The 15,886-nt window shown below is 45.4% G+C and overlaps 1 protein-coding gene across 4 annotated transcripts in view; it reads left to right on the top strand.

Annotated features, from left to right (window-relative positions):
• The window catches only part of mtss1lb (MTSS I-BAR domain containing 2b), a 91,600-nt gene that overhangs the window by 20,695 nt on the left and 55,019 nt on the right, over window positions 1–15,886 (top strand). For all 4 annotated transcript variants that reach the window (XM_077229337.1, XM_077229335.1, XM_077229336.1 and 1 more), the window contains exons 2-3: window positions 6,966–7,027; window positions 7,138–7,211. In XM_077229337.1, the coding sequence (XP_077085452.1) occupies window positions 6,966–7,027; window positions 7,138–7,211 (136 nt within the window). The remainder of the gene's footprint in view (window positions 1–6,965; window positions 7,028–7,137; window positions 7,212–15,886) is intronic.

The raw sequence follows: 15,886 nt of genomic DNA, 5'->3' as shown, positions 1-15,886 counted from the left end.
TGGAATATCTGTTTTTGTTTTGGTCTGTGTAATCTCGCCCACTTCCAATAGTATTTCGACACCCCAGGATGCCAGTTGGTAGGAAACACAGCGTATTGCAGCCAGCAAACAATTTCTGGGTCAGAGATTGCAGATTCTACCCAAACTAAAAAGCCTCGGTATCCATCTAAAAATCCCTAAAACGTGGATAAACCAACTCATAAATTTACAGGCTTTCATTGTCAATTGCGCTTGTTCCTGTTGTGTATCCTCGAACTGGCAACCAGTTTGAGCGTCAAGGCGGTGGAAACAACGATCTCCGAAATTCTGAATTTGGACGGCAGTACCTATTTCGACCACTAGCTCATTCTTACAGATGGCACCTTTAATTTGAATACAGTTAGTTTAAATATTAGCATATGTAGCATATTTTTTAGGTTACCGCTTATTTAAGCAATTATATATTTTTGAGCAGTTATATCATGCCCAAAAACCATGCCATGTACTATGTTTTGTTATTGTGATGTTGCAAAATTTATCAAAAGGTCTTGCTGTATTAAAATTAATTTCAAGAAAGACCATTCAAGAAAGTAATTTAATGTAAGAAAAAATCAGTTAGAATCGAAATTGACTTAATAATGAGAGTTTCATAGTATGTTACTGTTCTAGAAGGCCATTTTGACCGTTTCTGAAGCAAGATCATTATTGAAGTGATTTCAAGAGAGAAAAACACCATTACAGCTCAGGATGGCAGTCACAAGATTGTGTATACTAGTCGACATGCTTGTTAGTTTCTGCTCGGTTACTGTGATATTGCATTTAGCCTGTGGCCTGTTGTAAAGCAGACTTCACACAGAATCCTTCGTCTGCTGCGTTTCCGTGGCAACTAGGCAGAGATGTACATGGCTCGTCCCCTTATCATCAGACACTCCTGTTCCTGCCCCAGGACAAAACACATCCCTGCAAATTATCATGTCCGTATAGATACACACACATTATATATGTAAAGGACCGCATGACTACAGTGTTTTATCTATAGCTAACGTCCTGCTGCAATTATTACTACACAAACTCCATCAAATATATTCACCTTTATTTTTACTCATACTGATTTTTTTCAAACATTTGCTATTAGGATTATGGATGCCACAATTAAATTTTGGTTTTGAATGGAATTAATACTTTTATTCAACAAGGGCTCATTAAATTGATCAAAAGTGACAATAAAGACATTTATAATGTTACAAAAGGTGTTTTATTTCAAATAAAGGTTTGTCAAAGAATACTGAAAAAAAACCTATCATAGTTTTCCACAAAAATATTAAGCGGCACAACTGTTTTCTAAACTTATAATAACAATAAATGTTTCTTGAGCACGAGATCAACATAATTATTAGAATTATTTCTGAAGGATCATGTGACACTGAAGACTGGTGTAATGATGCTGAAAATTCAGCTTTGCCATCAAAGGAATGGATTGCATTTTAAAATGTATATCTATATATATATATATATATATATATATATATATATATATATATATATATATATATATTATTTTATTTTATTTTTTTATTTTATTTTTTTATAATATTACTGTCTAATTGTATTGTTGTGTAAATACCTGCAGCCTTGTTGAGCATAATATATTTCTTTAAAAAAATAATAGATAAAAAAATAATAGATTTCTTAAAAAAAATTCTTACCGACTCCAAACTTTTTAATGCTAATATGCGAAAAATGCACTGAACTTGAAAAACGTACTCGGTTACTAACGTAACCTCGGTTCTCTCTAGAGAGGGAACGAGTACTGCTTAATATCTTACGCTATGGGGAAAACCTCTTTTCCACGAGATATTGAAGCCAAAAATTATCCTTTAATTTTGATTAATGTAAAACGCTGTGCGGCAGCGTGCAGACATAGGCAAGACGGCTCGCGCGCCTATTGGCTGCCCTGCGGCAACAGCAGCAAGCCTATCGAGAGAGGCCCTGCGTGACGTGACATCCAATTGGGGTGCTTCGCGCCCATTTCGTCGCGTCCCGCCAGAATAGGCGTGGCCTTGGCCTATAAATACGCTCGACAGGCTGATACAAACTGGTTTTCATCGCTGAAGCGAACCAGCGCTGTTGTATGCACGGCAAGATACGCAGTACTCGTTCCCTCTCTAGAGAGAACCGAGGTTACGTTAGTAACCGAGTACGTTGTCTTACGAGAGTATCTCTCGTACTGCGTAATATCTTACGCTATGGGGAACACAATGTAAGACGCCGTGCGTACTGGGATCCGACACCAAAGTCCCAAGGGCAGTAGCCCGGGGCTCATATAGTGCATAATCACCGTAGACTCACAGAGAGTCGGAGAAGAGAGGCTACCAGCATCATTCCCCATGAAATAGCATCCCATAGGAGCTAGTTATGTCAACAGTATATCCCGCAGACAGGGTGAACGCGTTCAGCCTGAACTGGGCAAAAGTACGGGCTATTCAACACCCATGGAGCTGTTCCATCGATCAGTGAGCGATACTCAATCAAAACTCAGCATTCTGCGCCGGCGCAGCAGGACAGATAGTACTGAATTCTAGACCGACAGCAGCTTGGCCTGTAAGGCGGGAACCTCTAGGTTATAGAACCTTATAAATGTAGACGGCGAGGCCCAGCCCGCCGCCATACAGACATCATGCAAGGAAATCCCACTAGACCACGCCCACGAAGAGGCCACGCCTCTCGTGGAGTGCGCTCTGACACCCAAAGAACACTGCAGGCCCTTAGAAGTGTAAGCCAGCGCTATGGCATCGACTATCCATCTGGATAGGCTCTGTTTTGATGCGGCCAGTTCCTTGGAGTGTCCGCCAAACAAAACAAAGAGCTGCTCTGTCTGCCTGAAGACAGACAAGCGGGACACATAAGCTCTCAGCGACCTGACGGGGCAAAGGAGATTAGCATCCGCCTCCTCATTGTTCACCGGGAGGGCGCACAGGGAAATAACCTGGGCCCTGAACGGTGTGTTGAGGGATTTTGGCACGTACTCGTGCCTTGGTTTGAGTATGACTTTTGAGTCATTAGGCCCAAACTCCATACAGGACGCGCTTACTGAAAGCGCTTGTAAGTCCCCCACGCGCTTTATTGAGGGAGGTCTGGAAGGACTCAGCCTCCGAGCTCCCCTGAGGAATCGCACAACAAGGTCGTTTTTCCCCAGTGACTGGCCAGACGTCGGTTTTGCAAACGCCGTTATGGCCGCCACGTATACTTGGAGCGTGGACGGGGTTCTACCCTTATCCAGCAGCTCCTGAAGGAAGGAGAGCACTTCCGTAACCCCGCAGTCTACTGGTGAAAAGCCCTGAGCTTGACACCAGGTAGAGAACACTGACCATTTCGAGGAGTAGAGCCGCCTAGTAGACAGGGCCCTAGCCTGCGTGATCGTGTTTAACACTCACTCCGGGAGGTTAGCGGGTACCCGTTGATGGCCCACATATGTAGGGAGCATAACTCCGGGCGAGGATGCCAAATCGAGCCCTTTGCCTGAGAGAGGAGGTCTCTCCTCACCGGTATCGGCCACGGGGCAGTGCTGGTCAGCTGCATCAGGACTGGGAACCAGGTTTGGTTCGTCCATAGCGGAGCCACGAGCAGCACTGGGCATCCATTTTCCTTGATTCGTTCCAGCACTTGAGGCAGGAGCGAGACGGGGGGAAAAGCATAGAGTGGGCGTCGGGGCCATACGTGGGCCAGCGCATCCCTGCTCTTGGAGAAAAAGTTCGGACAGTGAGCGTTTTCCTGGGACGCGAACAGGTCCACCTGCGCTCTGCCGAATGTCTCCCACAGCAGTTGGATAGCCTGCGGGTGCAGCGACCATTCCCCTGCTGGGACATTGTTTCTGGACAGTCTGTCTGGTCCCAGATTCAGGTGACCAGGCACATGCGCTACTTTCAGTGAAAGCAGGTTGTGCTGAGCCCAGTCCAGGAGGCGTTTCGTCAGCCTGTAAAGGCTCCGAGACCTGACGCCGCCCTGGTGATTTATGTACGCCACCACTGACATGTTGTCCGACCGGACTAAGATGTGGCGGCCTTTTATCTGGGGACAAAAGCGCCTTAGCGCGTTGTCTACTGCCAGCATTTCTAGGCAGTTTATGTGTAGGAGCTTCTCCCGTTCTGACCACTGGCCAAAGAACGGTCTGCCCTCGAGCAGCGCTCCCCATCCCGAGGTGGAGGCGACCGTGGACACCAACATCACACTCGAGAGAGTCCCCAGACTCACGCCTGACTGGTACCAGTCGGCTTTTTTCCAAGGTTTCAGAGACGAGACGCATTTCCTGTCGACCCTGAGGCGAAACAGACCAGCGGCCTGTTTAAAGTGTGCGAGGCGGGGGGCGCGCCGATCACGGCGGGCAGCCTGTTCGCACTCGCTTTCTCTATGACAAATTGTGGAGAGAGAACAAGCGGGACAAACCCCGTAGGGTTCAGCGTGTCTGTGAGTGAATGTGGGCGCGGGACAGCGGGCACATTTACTGCACTGAAAACACCGTCGGCTTGCGCTGACTGAATATGTGTTGGTTTCGTTTTTACAGAAACCGTGGGACACGCACTGTGTAGTGTTTGTGGGCACTGTGTCGTGGGCACATTCACTACGTTTGCACAATCGACATGAGTCGATTTTATTTGTGCTAGCCCTGAACTGTGGCGGGCTGTGTCTGCGTGTGGGAATGGGCACTGTGACGTGGGCATTCTTACAACACTCATAACACCATCGGCTATGGCCGGGACACCAGAAAATACACTCTTTATTGGATTTATCTGCGTCGCCGTAAAAATGGCGTTAATGTGCAGGCAAGCGGGCTGTTGTACCGGCTTGTTTACTGCGAAATACACTGGAACAGTCACATTGTTTGGAACTGAACGAGCGAGAGGTTTCGGTGGAGTCTGGCCGCGGCGAGACTTAAACACCGTGGGTCTTAGCTGACTGTATGTGTGTTGGTTTCGTTTTACAGAAAACGTGGCACATGCAGTGTGTAGTGTTTGTGGGCACTGGGTTGTGGGTACATTCACTACATTTAATGCACAATTGACATGAGTCGATTTCATATGTGCGAGCCCTGCACTGTGGCGGGCTGTGTTTGTGTGTAGAAATGAACACTGGGCTGTGGGCATTTTTATTACACTCATAACACCATCGGCTGTGGCCGGAATACCAGAAAATACATTGCTTATATGATTTTTCTGGGTCGCCGTGGAAACGGCATTTGTGTGCAGGCAAGCGGGCCATGGTACCGGCTTGTTTACTGCAAAATACACTGGAACAGTCACATTTTCTTGGAACTGAACGAGCGAAAAGTATCAGTGCAAGTCTGGCCGCGGCGATGCTAAATTTTATCTGCTGCGAGAGCTGGGATCGAACACGGGTCTCCCGTGCGATGGCTGTAGGTTTCGCCACTGAGCCACAGGGGGAAACGACAACAGCTTAAAATAGCTCGAGCACATAATAGAGCGTCATCACAGTTTTGTGTGTTGGCGTTTGTTTGCAGGCGTGCGTGTTATACAACAGGCTCATTCCTGCAATATTGACATTTTCAGCCGCTCAAACTAAGAGGAGCTGAGAAATGTTTGAGAAATGGAGATTGGTCCGGCCTCGGCGGGACTAAAAATACACTCTTTCCTCATTTCGCCGGTGACGCATGCCCACGGGGGGCGGGGGCGGGGTAGCTTTCTTATAACGTAAAGAAAGCTAGCCGCGGTTTTGATGCTGGCCCGTTTCCCTGACGACTCGCGGGCAGAAGGGGGAGATCCACAGAGCTCGCCCAATCCTCACTGTCCAACGCGGGGATATAGCAGCTGGCCTCCTCTACAGATGCAGCTATCTCGTCGTCATTAATGGCAGAAGCGGCGGCGCGCGGCGGCCGTTGTCCGTCAGTGAGCGACTCGATTGAAGCTGGTGAAGCTGGCGGGCGAACCGGCGAGCTTTCACGGCTGGAGAAGGATCCGGGACCCGCTGAGTACGGCGCTTTGCGGCGCGGCACTACAGCGGGCGGGAGTCTCACTCACCATGGCAATAGCTGGCCTCCTCTACCGATGCAGCTATCTTGTCGTCACTAATGGCGGAAGCGGCGGCGCGCGGCGGCCGCTGTCCGTCAGTGAGCGACTCGATTGAAGCTGGTGAAGCTGGCGGGCGAACCGGCGAGCTTTCACGGGCTGGAGAAGGCTCGAGGACCCGCTGAATACGGCGCTTTGCGGCGCGGCACTACAGCGGGCGGGAGTGCAGACTCGGAGAAAAAATGCCAGGCAAGTCCTCAGAGTCACCATGGCAATAGTTCCACAGGAACGAAGCGTCTTCAAAAAGACGCTGCTCTTTTAGATAAAGAGAGAGAGAGAGAGAGAGAGAGAGTGTGAGTCGCGACGGCGAACACACACTCTAGCAGTGAAAAAGGATATTAACGCCGGAAAGCGTAGCAGGTACGGCGGCTGAAGGCGGTGAGGTGAAGGCCAGCGGCTTCAGGCTCGAAGGCTCGTCCCGCAGAAGGCTTACTATCAGACGGCGCGGCTTCTCACTCCGGATCGAGCGATGCAGTAGTGCTTCGCTGAAGAGATGAAAATCAGTTTGTATCAGCCTGTCGAGCGTATTTATAGGCCAAGGCCACGCCTATTCTGGCGGGACGCGACGAAATGGGCGCGAAGCACCCCCATTGGATGTCACGTCACGCAGGGCCTCTCTCGATAGGCTTGCTGCTGTTGCCGCAGGGCAGCCAATAGGCGCGCGAGCCGTCTTGCCTATGTCTGCACGCTGCCGCACAGCGTTTTACATTAATCAAAATTAAAGGATAATTTTTGGCTTCAATATCTCGTGGAAAAGAGGTTTTCCCCATAGCGTAAGATATTAAGCAGTACGAGAGATACTCTCGTAAGAGAACAGAAATGACACATTTACTGCCTTCTATATCGAACACATATTTACACAAAGGACGCAGTCATAATTCGCCTTGTGTCTTTGTTCTTTTGCAGTGTTCATATCCTGTCTGGGAAGACTTCAGTGCCAAGGCCACCAAGCTGCACTCTCAACTCCGGTAAGTTCAGTCTCCGGCTCACATCCGCACCTGTCATGTGAAGAAGGTTTTATTGAATGCTAAGAAAAGACAACGTCATCAATTAATCCCATTGGTTTTGTGCTTTTCAGAACCACCGTGCTAGCAGCAGTGGCCTTTCTGGATGCCTTTCAGAAGGTGGCGGACATGGCAACCAACACAAGAGGTATAGGCACGATTACGGATGTGTGAGAGTGTGTGTGTGTATGTTTGCAATTTCTGTCCAACTATGTGTGTGCAATATCTGTATGTATATCCCATTATGAGGGTTATACATAGCAGAAAACACTACTGGAGAGAGAGATACTGAGTGTCCAAAAAAAAGGATTATAGAAGGTACAGAGCCAGACCCTCTAGATTTAATGCTCTCGTTTGGCTGATGAAGTATGTGAGGATGTATTTGTGTTAATGTTTGTATTTTTGTACATGTAAGACAAAAGCTTAACTAACTTTATCAGCAAATAATTCAACACAACTGCATTATTCATCTTTACCTCTGGTGAGTTTTGAACAGTATGTTCACACGGCAGAAATAAACAGATGACTTTTGGATAAATGAAAGGAAAGAAAGACGTGGCTCATTGCTGTAGAGAGTTTTTTTGGTTATTTACGGTGTGGTGCTTTATTAAAGATTTGACAGAGTCGAGATCTTCAAGGGGAATCAACTGATGAAAAAAGTTGTTTGGAAATAAACCACGAGCCTCATTATGATTATATTACTGATTTGGGCTTTTTTCTCTTGGTTGGGGGATTTTCTCATTTCATCTTGTCTTGTGGCTTGCCTGAGGTAAAGACAGTGTTTGAAGGAGTATGATGATCTGCGTTATTATGGTTGCGTGTGGGCATGTTGTGTTTTTAATGAGCTGACGGAGCTGGGAGCCTTCTCGTATGCCTTATAAAGGCAACAAGGATCGCATCCAATCCCACTTGTGACACAAGCTTCAGATGGAGGCTGTTGGGGTGCAAAAGGAAAGTGAGTGAGAACAATAATCAAAAGGAGCATTAAATAGTCAGAGTAACAAGGCTAAAAGAAAGTGAGACATTTTATTACAAACATTTATACAGATAAATGCACTTTTGTCACATGCAGTGTTCAAAAATGTGCATTTTTCTCAAGCTGTCATACATCTCTGTGTGAACGGTGAATTATATTCATACACTCCAAAATTAATATCAACAAATCTGTGTATTATTTTCCAATAATATAATCTTCTCGTCTTGATTAAATGGATTTTGTTGTTTTTCCATTTCCACATTTTTCCCCCCACTTGCTTTATGCTTAAACCTCAGTAAATATATTATTTTTATATCTTATATCTGGCCAACTCTCATGTTCACTGTTGAGGAACTCACTGCTCTCACCAGAATGAGAAGGACAGATGCCAGTAATTTACAGATTGTATAACTTATTGATGACAGTATAGTTTTGTAGCACAGAGCTAGTGTATTGGATATAGGTCAGATTATGCTGCGCATCACTCGTTTCTTCTTTATCACTTTTTGATATGCAAGCTTTTGCGTAATATTTACTCTGTTTTGATTTAGACATGCATCAGCCTAAATCCACCCTTTGGCTCAGAATAGACTTAAAATGACTGTAGTTGAAAGGATGACAACAGCTTCCATAGATGCATTTCAGAATGATATGGAGAACTTTTTTTTTTGTTTTGTTTTTTGCAGCCAATAAAAGTGGATTAGGAAGTTGTGGAGTATATAAAAGTGGGCTAGATAACCCAAGGGTTTAGTCATGAGAAAAGAGCTCAAAGAACCAATTCATTTGTATCTCCTTTGTTTTTGTTAACTCTGTTGGTTAGGTCAAGGGTAGGGTTTAGTGTAGGTGGTACGTTATTTTCAAGCACAATAGAGCATTAAAATTTTAGTGACACTCACCAGACATTTCATTTCTAAACTGCCACGATGTGCACAACAACCAATATAATAAAATGTTTCAGGATTCACGTTCATCTATTTCAGATAAAACTGACAGTGTTTTTAGTGCCACTCATTAGACATTTCACTTTGCATCACACAAAAAAGTGTAAAAAGCAATGCAAAATTATTTTGCAGAAATGTTGCCAGAAGCACATTTTTCCAGTGTATTGCATATTCATGTTTAGTTGGTAAGGTTTATGTTTGGGACAAGTTTCACCCCCTCCCCATCACAGCGCCACAGACTGCCACGAAGCAATGAGGAGGGGATGGCAGTGAACCGCAACGAAACGGAAGCAAACACACAAACACAACCGCACACACTCACAAACACACTCCAGGCCTTCATCCTCTCAATGGGGGTCTGCCGCTATAGTGAGGGAGGAAACTGATGCTTCCTGCCAGTAACTGCCTATAATCTGCTTCTCATTTACTTTCTTTACTGTTCTTCTTCCTTCAGCTCACCCTCCTCTTCTCCTGCGGAGTTTGAGTCTAGCTAACTCTCTTCATCACTTTTTCTTGTGTTCTCACATTGGCTATAAAGTTAATTAAAGGGATATTTCACCCTGAAATGAAAATTCTGTCATCATTTACTCACCCTCATGTCATTCTAAAACTTTCTGTGGAACCTAAAAAATATAATTTAAAAAGGTTTTTTTTATTTTATTTTATTTTTTTTACACAGTGAAAGCCGCTGGGGTCCAGTGTTGTTTTGGACCCCTTTAAGTTAAATTGTTCAGACAAACCAGTCAAAAAACATCTTCCTTTGTGTTACACAAAGTCATACAGGTTTGGATGACTAAAGTCATACTGTTTTAGATGATGATAAAGGGTTCATTAACCCTTTAAGATAATGGTCTCACACTGTCTCCTTTAAAGAAAATCAGGGCTTTAAGCCAAGTTATTGGCTTTTTCACATGTGTACAATAAGTGGCAGGGGAAAAGAACACAGCATCGGGAGGCCTAGATAATAATCTTGTTCTGTATGGACGGATTCATTGGAGGGAGTCTGGCTGTGTGTGTGAAAGCCCTAAATGAGCCAGAATCAAAACAAAAAGTGCTTTGGCTTGTCCTCTCGATCTTCCTCTCGGCCTCTCACTCTCTCTTTCTCCTCGCGCTCAGCCTCTCACACAGAGACTCTCTTTCCCACTCTGTTCTTGGCTGTGGTGGGAATAAATGTTGATAGATCACAGTCTGTCCTGGAAGCCTGGCACGGGAGCTCGTAAAAAAAGGCGTTCTGCAGATGTGTGCGCGGCGCAGAAGGCTCGTCCAGCGTTTCATAGTGGTGTTTTACTGCCCTGCCTCCATGAGCGGAATAGTAGCAACCATAATGAACATCATAAATCTGATTCATACACCAGGGGGCAAAATGGCTGCCCCTCATATTCAAAGAGAACATACAAAAAAAGTCTGCCAGCTCAGCAACCGACAAGCTATTTGGAGGATCAGTTTGTGTGTCTGAGTGTGTTTGTGTGTGTGATGGGGGTTAGTATTTCCCCAGATGTTTTAAGTAGACTGGTGTAGGCAGCAGGGTGTTACCATTCACACGGCCCTGTAAGCAAACACCAGCCAAACAGTCTGAGAGGAACATTCTCAGTCGCCTTAACACGTCTATTTCTGATAGCATCTAGTGTAGATTTTCAAGCCACACTCTATAATATCAACAAGAGATAGTAAATTCTGCTTGAAGTGGTACACAAATATATATGTAACATGAATAATATGTAATGAAACCAGACGAGCACCTTAGCCATCATTTTAGTGTAAGAACAAAACACCAAAGTATGACCAGTTGTACTTAACACATGGGGATGGTCTCCAAAAATGTTTTATGATCAATTAGTAAAACTGCAATGGAATTGCTTTAATAATTAACCCATTCTTTCTGAACTGTTATTGTCTTGCTCACATTGCATTACTTTTGCATTTCTAAAGTTTTCCATATCTTTACTAGATAAAAACGGAAGGATGGACATTATCCATTGTGATACATGCAGGATGTATTAATTCAATATTAGTATATTGATATAACATAGTATAGCTTTTAAAGAACTTTGACTGGTCTTTAACCACAGCTTAAAAATATACACTGCTGTTCAAAAGTTAGAGGTCAGTAAGATTTTTTAAATATATTTTTTAAAAGAAATTACGGGAAAAAAATACTTGTGCATTTACAGACTTACAATGTTACAACAAATCTATTTCAAATAATCATGAAATAATTCACGAATGTAGTCCTATATTTATGCAATCTTTAGATTAATAAGCATTTATATTATTCTTTAGTTCTCTTATTTGTTCTGCTTCATGAACGTAAAGCATGTGTGTCAACCAAATGAAAGGGAGCAGGTGCGATTCTGAATGATAAATGTAAAGTTTTTAATTAATTCACCTTTAATTCATTGCTGTCCAATTTCTAATTGAAGTACTTTTATAATTGTAGTAACTCTAAGTGCTATACATTCCTTTGTCACAAGGAAGAATAGTCTGACGCTGCAATTTAAATGACTGAGGATCAAGTGAAGTCCATCTGTGTCTGCCAGTCTATCTCTCTATAACCAAGCCTTTGACAGCCAATGACCTTGAATGATCCCTTCTCAGTACAGTACAGCCAGGCACTATTATGGCTTCTCCTTTTAGAGCTGTTTATTCTTTTTCATTAAATGGATGCATTATCTGAAGAGACAGAGTGTTTTGAATATTTTGAAAATACAAGCTCTGTTTATTAATATAATGTCAGCTTAAGGACAGAAAAGAAAAGTGAAAAGACACAACACACAACACAGCCTTGTGATATATGTTTGATAGCAACGGCTGCCAGAAAAGGTATTAAAAAAGGCAAGAAGATAGAATCTCTTCTTACAATCCATCACTGGCTTTGTGCTCCCCATCAACACTCTCTTATTACAGGAAAATTACTGCTTCTCTTTAATTCTACTGGGCGGTTTGATGGTGCAGGACCTCCCGCCAGCATGGTGAGCCTGACTCAGCTTTCCCCGTATACCTCCCCCCTCCCCACACACACACACACACACACACACACACACACACACACACACACACACACACACACACACACACACACACACACACACACACACACACACACACACACACACACACACACACACACACACACACACACACACACACACACACACACACACACACACACACACACACACACACACACACACACACACACACACACACACACACACACACACACACACACTCCTGACCTCCTCTAGGAAACACCTGTTCTCACTGAGAGACTTGTACAGCTCAGCACTCCTACATCGTCCCAAACTACACTATTATTAAAACCTTATAATCAAGAAACACTATTAACAAAAGACAGGATGCTTGAAATTAGCTCCTCAACTAAAAGCCAGACGCAAAGATTTCCATGAACAGGTTCTTTGAAGAGAAACACACATTAGTTCACACTGTAATAAAGACCACCAAGAAAGAAGGACCCGCTTTTTCTTTGTCAGTGTTTTTTTCAAGCGCTATAAGTTTGGATTCTTTTGGCGATTTTATTTTAAGCTCTTGGCTGCAATATCCTTCATTTATCACTCCATCCTATAGTACTTAATTAGCTGCTTAACCAGTTAGTTCTAGACCTACAATTTGCCTGGTAATGTAACTTATTCCCATTGTCTCTGTTTGTTTTGTGGGTAAACATGGCCTTTCTCCAGGTTACATTGTTACGCCAGTACGTGGCGACAAGTAGCTTGTCATTATGACTGAGTCAGTGATTCATTCACTCATTGAAAAAATACTGATTCATTCAAAAATACTGATTCGTTCAGGAACAAAACATCACTACTTGGCTTTGCTAGGTGTCGGAGATGATTCTGCAGTGGATTTAGAACTGTTTTTGTTGGACAGGCAGAACTAGAAAAAGTAATTTACTACAGTTTTTCTTAATTGCTAACATACTATAACTGATTCACTTGGTCAAATTTCCTAAACCATTCATTCAATTCTCGAAACAAAGGCACGTTTCTCAAAACGTTCCAAACATTTCACTCTCGTTCCAATTTTCTCTAAGTTTTCTGCAAAACTCACAAAAATGTCTCATGTCTCATGCTCTCATTCAGAAAACACAAGTACGCAATATAATTAATTCAAGTGTCACACTGTGAGCTCAGATTGCAAACATTTATCCATGTGTAAACATTAAGTAGGTTTTTTGTGTCATCTGTGGCCAAAGTTTGATTTTGACAAAAGATAATATGTTTTTGACTGGCAACGGACATTTGAGGTTTGTACAAACTGGTAGATGGTAGTTTTGAGATTGTGTTTACAGTTGTGAGAAAATGTTGAATTGTTTCATGAATTATGTGTTAGCAATCAAGAAAAAACTGTAACTTATTGTTGATTGAACTATTGTGTATAAGCAAAATCACACTCACAGTTTTGCTGTTGGTCTGAGGAACAGCACTGTGTACTGCTCCTGTGATATTACCTAAATATAATATTTACCAGTTCACACAAAAGGCATTTTTGAATTCCACCGTGCAGCTTTTTTACTCGTTTCTGTAAATAAACATGCACAAGATACATGCATTTGACCGCTGCACAACATTTGCATGTAAACGCTGTGGTTTTGAAAAAACATGGTTTTGAAAAACTTGCTTTACAACTTATAATAAATATATAAGTTTCAAAACAGTAAACCGATCAAATGAGCTGAGGCACGGTCTACATGAGGCGTGGTCGGCCTGAAATGGAAAAAAATGTAGGACTGAACTTGATTTTGTCCAATGGTAATTGATTGGATTGTTTGTTGTTTGCAATTGTTGTGATTGACTGGTTGTTACTCATACTTTTTAGTGAAATTATTTGTTCGTCAGAAGTGGGGTGAGTTTTGGGAGGTATAAAAATGGGGGCGTGACCAAAACAGTTAGAGAACCACTTGTTCCCTTTCGTTGTCACTCCGAGTTACGTCGGATGACGACGAATGGGGGTTTCGCTTAGAACACCTATCGACTTCGAGTATTACAAAACGAGCCAATGGCAAGGAAATGCCATGGGTCTGCGGAATTTGCATGGCGTAACTCCGCCCCACCTCGTGGGTATAAAAGGAGGACGCCGGCAACAGGCAGATATGTTTTCGCTTCGGAGCCAAGAGCATTTCTTCACTCCACAGTCATCTCTGACTTCGCTCTACGAGACGAGCTTCTCTCTCCGGTGTTGGTGTGACGGCGATCTGCAGCGAGCTCACAGTGCCTGCTGATCTGTGCAGTAATCTGCCAGTGTGTGTGTGTCTCCCTGTGCGCTTCAACATCGCGGAGTTTTTTCTCTCCTCTCATAAAAGAGCTCGCACGCGGCACGTCTTTTTAAAGACGGCTCGCCCGTGCATTTCTGGTTGCAGCGGACTGGTATCGGACTCTGATGGGCACGAGCGCTGTCTAGTGTGTTTGATCATGCTTGAACAGCGCTCGTGGGTGACTCATGTTCTCGCAAGGGAACGTGATCATCGCGTCATAAATAGGTCGAGACTCGGTGAACTCGCAAGAGTGAGATTCCCCTCATCCACCCCCCGATCTTCGGCGGGTGGCCAGGGTGACCTGAGGGTTACGGTCTGGAACAAGGCGCCGACTATGTGTCCGTGACCCCAGCCCCCCTCTTCAATGACGGTGCCCGCTAGTGAACTACTGATTCCCGCGAGTCTACCCTCTGGTGGCCCGCGTGTTTCAGTTGAAGCTACAGAGGAAGATGCCATGTCTGTTGCAGCATCACTAGGTGGGCTTGAGTCTTCTGGAAGTGAGGGCTCGTCACAGCTGCCACCTTCCGGTGTGCATACGGCTGTGCCTGAGTCTGATCCGGAGATGACGGCCATGCTTTCCTGGGACGATTGGTTTTGGGTAAGGCCGCCGACCCTCGTCCGTGGCAAACCCCAATACCTCTCTTCCCGGACGTGCATCATGAGATCTCGAAGTCCTAGAAGACCCCCTTGTCTTCTCAGGACCGCTCGCTGATCTCATCCGCCTTTCCTCCCCTCGATGGGCCGCTGCCCTTGGGTACACTGGGGTTCCCCCGGCTGAACGCTCTGTTGCGATGCTATGTGTCCTCAGAGTGCTTCTTCTCGGCGCAATCCTAAGCACCCGCCCGTGGCCTGTAGTTTTTCGTCTACGCTTGTGGCGAGATCCTATAGCGCCACGGGACTGGCAGCCGCCTCACTGCATGCCATGGTCATTCTGCTGGTCCACCTGACCCATATGCTCATGGACCTGCACGAGGGCGGGACTGACCCAGGGCTCTTCACTGAGCTGCGCGCCGCCACTGACCTTGCTCTCTGAGCGACGAAAGTGGCCGTACGCTCCCTGGGTCAGGTGATGCTCACCAGTCTGTGGCTGAACCTGTCTGATGTGCTGGATGTCGCGCGGACCCGTCTGTCCGACATTCCCATATCCCAGGTCGGCCTCTTCGGCGGTGCGGTTGAGGGCTTGCCCAACAGCTCTCAGCCGCCCATGAGCAGAGTGAGGTTGATTCTGTCCCGACGGCCGGGGAGGGCCGGGGAAGAATCCTTATTCTCCAAAGAGCTGATTCTCCCGTCTCTGAGCACAGAGTTCTCGGACGTCACAGAGCGCCGCCCACAAGCCGTGCTCTCCTCGTCCCCCTCTGTCCCAGAGGTGGTTGACATGGCGTGCCGTCCACGGACCGCTTCGCCCCTGTCCCCCTCTGTCGCCAGACCCCTGGCAGAGCAGGCCCCCGCGGGACGACCAGCCTGGTCCTCCCCTGGCCCCTCTGCCAGGGCGCGGTTGCTAACTGTGCCCCCACATCGGGCCGCTATGCCGTCCACGTCTGGGCCAGTTACTCCGCCTCGCTGCCCCTCCGGGGGGACGCCTGTGGTCGCATGATCCCGCTGGTTCAGTTCCTGGGAGCCTGGTTAGAGCTTCC

Source organism: Siphateles boraxobius, unplaced genomic scaffold (assembly GCF_051911475.1).
Source record: "Siphateles boraxobius isolate OS27281-9 unplaced genomic scaffold, OSU_SipBor_1 130, whole genome shotgun sequence".
NCBI classification, from domain to species: Eukaryota; Metazoa; Chordata; class Actinopteri; order Cypriniformes; family Leuciscidae; genus Siphateles; species Siphateles boraxobius.
The sequence above is the reverse complement of the archived record's forward strand: the minus strand, read 5'-3'. Positions and strand labels throughout refer to the sequence as shown.